The sequence below is a fragment of the Antrostomus carolinensis genome, unplaced genomic scaffold (assembly GCF_000700745.2).
Source record: "Antrostomus carolinensis isolate BGI_N321 unplaced genomic scaffold, ASM70074v2 scaffold1196, whole genome shotgun sequence".
NCBI classification, from domain to species: Eukaryota; Metazoa; Chordata; class Aves; order Caprimulgiformes; family Caprimulgidae; genus Antrostomus; species Antrostomus carolinensis.
The window spans coordinates 74,564-82,910 of NW_010319551.1; the positions used below are offsets into that span (position 1 = coordinate 74,564).

The 8,347-nt window shown below is 36.1% G+C and overlaps 1 protein-coding gene across 1 annotated transcript in view; it reads left to right on the plus strand.

The window, feature by feature from the left end:
- Positions 1-8,178, plus strand: part of RAPH1 (Ras association (RalGDS/AF-6) and pleckstrin homology domains 1) — a gene marked incomplete at its 3' end in the record, with an annotated part of 46,608 nt that extends 38,430 nt beyond the window's left edge. The window contains exons 11-15 of the mRNA XM_010169256.1: positions 725-790; positions 2,227-2,370; positions 3,586-3,696; positions 7,328-7,426; positions 8,058-8,178. Of these exons, the coding sequence (XP_010167558.1) occupies positions 725-790; positions 2,227-2,370; positions 3,586-3,696; positions 7,328-7,426; positions 8,058-8,178 (541 nt within the window). The remainder of the gene's footprint in view (positions 1-724; positions 791-2,226; positions 2,371-3,585; positions 3,697-7,327; positions 7,427-8,057) is intronic.
- Between the last annotated feature and the right edge of the window lie 169 nt (positions 8,179-8,347).

Here is an 8,347-nt window from a genome sequence, read left to right on the forward strand (position 1 = left end):
TTTTGTAGTCATAGATTATTTTTATATCTGTATGGCATCTATGTGGTAGTTTCTTGGATTTAAATTAAGTATCAGTTCTGCATGCTCATCCTCTGAGACACTATCACTGTACTTGATTTTTTTTTTTTTTTTTAAAAAGCAAGAGTTGAAAACCAGGTCTCACTCAAGTGCTTTGCACTGAAGCAGCAAAACTCTTAAATTCTTTTTAAAACCATGTAGTTAATATGTTTACTATAAGTACGTATGGTAGGCACTGTCAACAAGAATGAGGTACCAGCATGAAACTAGTATTAATGCTTGGTTTAAAATATTGAACTGGCTAAACTCTGTGAATATTTTTTTTTTCCAGTATAAGAGCTAGGGGTTAGGTAGAGGGGAGGTTTTAAGTGTCCCAGTCCTTTCCAAGCTGAAGACCAGTACAAAACATCTTCTTAAATAAGATGCAATACCTATACATAGTTAGGTTCATTTTAAGAAGACAAAGGAGTATTTAATAATTCTTCATGAAAAATATTTCTGGAAAAGGTGATTATAACTTAGTTCCATGTATTATTTAACAGTCTGACAGATAGTTTCAATTAGACTACAAAGTTTGGTCTGGTTAATGTGTTGTTCTTAGATAATAGCTGTTTTTTTTCTTACTGCTACAGAAAGGTAAATGAGAAGTGTTATTTGACTTGATTTCAGGGTGCCTATAGAAATACTAAGCTTTCTCTTGTTACAGAACTATCTTCTGGGTAAGAAAGAAACTTCTGAGATGGCAGACAGAAATAAAGAGGTGCTGCTAGAGGTAAGACTGCCAAAAGAAAAAGGACGTAGTGGTCATTTCAGAGCTTGAAGCTAAACTCTAAGTGGTTGTAGTGATTGAAATTGATGGACCAAGCTTAATATAATTCTTGAACAACTGTGAATGGAATGTGTTACATTTGAGAAAAATGGCTATTTTAATGTTACACATTTCAGATACAATAATTTAATAAAAATGTGGTTTATTTTGTTTACTAACTAAAATACCATGCACAGTGATAATCAAAATGAGGTTACCTGTAACTGTGGCTAAAAACAGCTGAAATTTGCAGACCCGTCACCTAGGTTTTTTTGACCTGTGGTGGTAGAGATTTTTTTACTAGTACTCTCCAAATTGTTATTCTCTACAAAATTCTATAGCATTGGTTCAGTGACTGGTCTATGTTAATATTTTAAATTTTGTTAGTGAGCAAAGTCATTTAAGAGTGTTCCCATTGCATTTTAAAATGAACAAATATTAAATTTTTAAAAATCAGAGACAGAAAAGGTCAATTAATATCCAGCACGTTGGATACTTTACAGAACTAAGGACAGCAAAAAAAATGTGTGGAGCAAATAAGACAAAAAGTAAACACAGCCTCTCTAAGCTGAAAACTGAATGGGTTTTGACATTTTTGTAGACACACACCCATGCTGAAGTGTCATAACTTCCACTTGATTTCCTGAATAATTATTATTATTTCAGTAGTTACACAAAAGTAGATATTTTGGGTATTTAATTTTGGAGTATACTTAATACAATTTAATTTACAAGTAGCATATGCATGCTCTTAGTATAATTATTAATATGTATTTTAATAAGTGGTCATGTGTATACTGTAGGTCAAAAAGATGCTTGAAGCCATGACATGCAGAGAGTTGCAATTGCATCTAATTCTTTCTGTCTTCTGGGATTACTGTGCTGCATATTAATCTGGAGTGTATTTAAAGTGTTTGTTTTCCTCTGTTAGCTCTTTATAAATAGAACCTTAACAGAAGTAGAAGTGTTGGCACCTTAGTAGCAACAAAGTACTCATGGAATAAATTATAGCTGTACATGATGGATATGTAATTAGGTTTTGTGTATACTTAGACTTATGAGGCTATACCTATAAGGTGACCTCATGATTTTAAAGCCAGTAAAGTCATTGGGCACTCTATTATTGATAAACAGTGATTAGAAAAATCTCTACAGTAGCTGCCAGTATTTTCGTTGTCATTCTTGCACTGAGAAAATGCTAAGATCCCCTATTGTGTTTATCTGAATTACCTTATAGCTTCTACAATAAATGTCTTGAATTCATATCACTGCATGAAAAAAAGAACTGTCCCTGTTATGTGTGCGTTCCTTAGATAAAGATTTTTGGTCATTAAAAACAAACCACTGCATGCTGTATGTTCTCTCTGTTTCTCTCTTCCCTAACCACTGTCTGTCGGCAGGAATGTTTCTGTGGAAGTTCTGTAACCGTGCCAGAGATTGAGGGAGTTTTGTGGCTGAAAGAGGATGGTAAAAAGTCCTGGAAGAAACGTTACTTTCTTCTTCGAGCTTCTGGAATCTACTATGTCCCTAAAGGGAAGGCAAAGGTATGCTATTTAAAAGCAGTTTCCCTGAATTTTTTATTGCTGGTAAATCATGCGCACAAAAGTCAGCCTTAAATTTTGACTTAGCTATTCCTTGCCTAGTACCACATCCCTTAATTAAAAGTGTGGCTTTATCATGGAAATATTGTGTAAATTACTGTGGTAGCACTTGATGTGAAGGATGTAACCCCAGATTTAAAAATACAGAAAGACACGGGTCTGCTTCTTGAGTGAGCTCAGGGTTAGGTGTTCAGAAACACTTGAGGAAGAATGATTGGTGGAGTTAAGAGGCTGTCTTTTCTCAACCAAAATTCAGATGAAGCACCAAATTGCACTGCAAATGCCAGTCATAATATATCAGACTAACTCCACAATCAGTCTGCATAATTTCATTGGTTTTAGTTCATGTAAGTAGGATACTTTTCAGACCAATTTGTGCTGTTTTTTGAAACTGGTAAATATAATACCATTTCTTCAGTGTCACTTACTGCTGTTCTGTGTGTATCAATAATGAAAAGTAAATAGAAAGCTGTTACAAATGCGTTATAGCTTCAAGGCTGAACTACTGGGAGTTCAGGTTGTCCATGAATTCATCGGTCTTGACAGCATCATCTGATCCCCAGTACAGGAAGTCTACTTCCCACACAGCTGGCAATGAAGAGGAAATCTCTGTCAGTACATCAGCTTCCTCTAGAGCTTCAGATGTTCCTTCCACAGATGTTAGCTGTATTAAAACAATCTATATGCAAGATAGCCTGTTGAAATTCTGTGCCCTACAATCACTGCCAAACACTGTTAGAATTTTACTCACAGTGACACAGGAATTTGGACACCTTGATTATTACCAGGGTGAAATGTAGCCAACAGCTGTTTAAAAGTTCCTGGTCAACAAGTCCTATTTACTTTCCTCTGATAACAGCTCTGAGTAAACGTTAGTAGTCTGGTATAAAATGTTGTCAAAAGGCAAAATGCAGGCAAAACACAAAAAACTAAACTGAATTTGGAAAAGGATATCCTGGTTAAAAATGAAGGTCCCGTACAGAATTTATGCATGGCTGTATCTCCTTGTATTGGTAATTTTTGAATCAGATTGAAAGTAATATTTGGCCTTAACTAGACCCTATATTAGTATTGGATCTTAACACTAGACTGATTTTGTTAGTGTGTGTGGTTTTCTTATAAAGATATTTTGTAAATGGTTATTTTTGTATTTAATAGGTCTCACGGGATCTCGTGTGCTTTCTACAGCTAGATCACGTCAATGTTTACTATGGACAGGACTATCGGAACAAATACAAAGCACCCACAGACTATTGTTTAGTGCTAAAGGTAACTTGTTAATTGTTTTGAAAATTCTCATACTGAAAAGAGCAATTGAAGAGCTCGAAACATTTCTACACTAATTTTAGTCCCTTGTAATAACTCTACTTCCAAATTGTGACCAAGACCTGATTAACACAATATTTATCTTGGGAGAGATTATACTTTAGAATACACTTCTTATAGTTGTATAATAATTGGAAAACTATGCCTGTCATTTTGCAAGATGAACCTCTAAATTATCTTCATTCTGCACATGTGAAATCTAAATTGTCCTGAGTTACAGTGACGGTGAGAAAGCTACGTTTAACTGTGTTTTCTGCAGAGTTTTAATGAGCTTTCTTGACAGAAATACAGTAAAAAAAAAAGAGAAAATACCATGCAGGGACTAGTGCAGAAGGAAGAAATGGCTATGAATCACTTTCTTCCCCATCAAGCTGACAGATTTCCTCCACCTGCCAGAAGATCCATGTGGATTGTGTGGTGGAGGATGAAAAAAGATCACAGAGAGCAGCAGAATGGCTTTACTGGATTCATCTAGCACTCTAGTTTTCTCTGATAGTGGCCTTTCTTTATAAACTGCTTAGAGAAAAATTAGATCATCCTTGCAGAGATACTTCCACAGAATACTTTTTCAGCCTTTAGAAATGTAGGGAGCGGGAAGTGGATCTTGGCTGTTTAATAGCGTAGGTACATTCTTACTCTTTGAATATGCCCCGTCTTTTTTGTGATTCCAAGAAATTTTAAGAATGCTGCAGCAGTTGCGTATATACCTTGTACACTTTTACTTGTTCTGGAACCATCAGTTACTTTACATTTCATTTTCCTCTAATTCTTGTATAGGAGGTGAACAATTGCTGCCTGTTCTCCCTGTTCCTCATGACATTGTAAATGTTTTCATACTGCCCTCAGTTTTCTTATTTCCAGACTGATGAGTCCCAGTCTATTTAACTGTTCATCATACTCTAAAACATAACATTAAACTATTTTTTTTTTCCTTTGGCAACTCTGTACCTCACAACAATTTATGTTCAGTGAGATAATACCCTTTAAAATGCTAACTTCAGGGAGTTGCTGTCTTCTTAGAGCGTAGGTCTAGTGCTGTGTAGAAATTGATATTAGAGAGGCAAGTCTACCCATATTGCCCAACCTAAGGGAAAGGGGGTGCTGTAAAGGCATAAACTTCTGAGTATAATGGACAAGTAGAAAAAAATGGTATGAAAGCAGTGACCTGATCTGAAACTGTGAGATTAATAACTTGAGTACTTCAGGTTACTTTAAGTTGCATCAACTCATCTCCCAGTCTCTCTCGACTCCCACACAGTGTTCAAAATGGTGTCTGTTCCTGCAAGATAGCTATAGCTACAAAGCTATTTTAAAACAAGTTTTCACACTATGTTCGCAGCAAGTAAAATGTCTTCATGGATTTGAAAATGGTGCGAGTAACAAGAGATTGTTATAGTTACATTTACAGTTTTCCTTTGACCTCTTACCTTCCCTGATCTGTAGTTTATGTGGTGTTCAGTATCTTAGTACATTAAGATGTTTTATTTGCTCGGAGTGTGGCTGCCTGTCTGCTGTACGAAAAGACATTTTCATCTTCCAATAGACAGGGCAACATGCATTTGGTCCACTGAGAGGTAGACACTGAATATCAAAGCTGGGACATGATGCTAAGGGCAAAGGCATACAACTGAAAATGGAAATATTTTCCATGTTCTTTTAGGTCATTGATGCAGTTAATTGAATGCAGTTAAAAGCAAAAATGTCAGTGTTTGTAGGTATTTGTACATTCCTTGAAGTAAATTGATTTCTTCTGCTTATATGTCACTTTCTATCCACATCGTTTGGACAGGTTAATAGTGATTTATTTTTCTAGACTTGTTGACCACACAGAGTAAATCAGACTAAGTCTTATCTAAGTAGATTTTTTTTAAAAAAAAGTATTACTATTCTGAACATAAATGAAGACATGAAAATGGTACAGTCAAATTTTAATTTGTGTAAATTGTCCGTTTATTTAAGTAAATTAAAGCGTAGGGTTTGTTTTCAGTGTGGAACTGGTGAATCACCAAATTCCTATATTAAGCAGGATTGAGTTCTGCCTTCCTCAATTCTTAAAATATTACATCTATGTTTTTTATTAATGCCAACATATAGAAGCCATACAGGTTGTTTTTTTTTTTAATAGAAGCTCAGTTTTGTGCCATAAAGATTCACTAAGCTGGGAAATATCTCCAAAACGTGAACGTTTTTCTGGAGATGTGAATGGCAAATACAAACTGAAAGGCTGATTCTCACTGAAGTCCAGAATGGATCTGTCTTTACGTGTTTGCTTTCCTTGTTTATCTTGAACCTTACTGTGCAAGACAAGTGCTGTGCTGTTGTTAAATATAACATTTGTATGCTAGTATATAATATTAGCTCCTTGGTCCCAAATGTTAGGTTTCTGAGAAGTTCTCTTATTTCTATATAGCCAGATTTTTTAGTAAGTCCAGGAAAAAGGACTTGTTGGCAAAGTAGTTGTTTGTGCTTCTGTAGACTCTTCTTTGTTTTACAACATGTATGTGAAAGAGGCTGGTAGTGAAAAATGAAAGCAATTTTCTAATACCATAATGAAGTTAGTTATGTATATTCTGTTGTGGAGATAAACATATTCATGTTCATTTTGAAATAATTATGTTTGTTTGGAAGACAAAAAGACATTAAAAGTTCTTTGATGTATGTTTCAGACAGTCTTCAGTAAAACTTAAATACCTACAATCATCTAGCAAAACTGTGTCACTGAACTGTAAGCTGAAAGAGGAAATGATAAGAACTTGAGTATTCAGAGTTGCCCTGACAGCTGTGAGATATGTAACTTCTACAGCATGGCCAGGAAACAGATGGAATAATCCATCCACAATGATTTCCAGTGTCTGATTTTTCAAAAATAGACATTTCTTTCTTGACTGCCTGATTGATTACATACAGTGCCTTTTCTTTTTTATACATGCATGTGGGAGCAGCAAGTATTTTAGATTATAGCCCTGTGTCAGTAGGGTGGGGACCTTGAAGACTCTACAAGCTGAAAATGGAATTGTGCTTAGCAGCGTATCATTTGTGGAGTGTTTCACTCAAGCCGTACAAAAGCAGAGAAGAGCAGTGCGTTTGACTTCCTCCAGTTTGTTTTGATGTGAGAGGAAGGTGAAGTATCAGTTGTCTCCCTGAGGTGGTGAGTTAGTCTATGGAGCAGTGAAAGGAGATAACTCTTTAGGCTTCGGCAGTCCCTTGCTTGTGTTTAGGAAAGGATTTTACAAGCTGATACTTTTCTGACCACTTGACTTGAGAGTATCTAAGGTACAGAAGACTGTTGGTATGTAGAAGATACAGCACTGAAGTACTGAAAGGTTCACCCTTTCTTAGTGTTTCATACCTGATATCGGTACACACTGAACACACACTGCTGATCTGTGTGTGAAGCAATCCCCACTGCCACCTCTTGAAATATTCTCAAGCATTTTTTACGTGGGCTCAAATACAGACTACTATTGAAGAGCTTCCAGCATTAAGTTTGTCTGTATGGACCTCAACAGATAAATGGCTTTCCTTGCATTCCAACCTGTTAAAATATTGATGAGGATTAACAATTTTTCTGCAGCATCCTCAGATCCAGAAGAAGTCCCAGTATATCAAGTATCTTTGCTGTGATGATGTAAGAACTCTACACCAATGGATCAATGGCATCCGCATTGCTAAGGTAACTGCCTCTAGGCAGTCTTGCACTGTTGTGCATGAGCTGTTGTCATTATCTGTTTGAAGCCATTTACAGTTACTTAGCAAAATACATACTAAATCTATCTTCCCTCTGTTTAACTACTCTGAACATGCACTGTACAATCTTCTTACATATTTTATTCCCTAGCAAAATTGTTAGGCTTTGTTGTTACGATAATTCAGTAATTGGGCCCTTTCTTGTTTCTGCTGTACCTCTTACCACATGGCAATGTTCTAACTGATGTCGTGGCTAGCTTTTAGCCAGTTCCCTTACAGATTTTAAAAAGAAGGCTTATGGGAAAAGAGAATAGAGAAAACAGAATTGTTTTCTAACATCCCGAGGTTGGCTTAGTTTATTCATGGGCACATTTCTTACTTGACACTTGTCTCTTCGAGCATAAGTAAACTGTTTTACTTTCTTTCAGCAGTTCACTAATAAAAAATTAATGTTGCCTGAGCTCCTTAACAAAGAGCCTCTAACAAACAAACAACTCTGTTGTTTCTCTCTGAGGGGAAAAAAGGGAAGCCAATAGGGAAGCCAGAGGTGGAGCTCAGCAGTCTGAAAAGGGTACACAGCCTATACAGTTGTTAAATTTGTTTGTCATTTTGCTTAGTATGGGAAGCAACTATACATGAACTATCAGGAAGCACTGAAGAGAACAGAATCAGCGTATGACTGGACTTCCTTGTCTAGCTCCAGTATCAAGTCAGGCTCCAGCTCATCTAGTTTGCCAGGTAATAATGTGATGTGTCTCGTAATAGGAAGATTTCATTGCCTTTTCTGTCATCCACTATTGGAGGCCTCAGGAGAGACTATTTCAGGAAATGGACTCTTTCTCCAGTCTTTTATGCTATCTTTAGTCTAAAACATAGACTTTATGTTTAACGCACACATACATATATA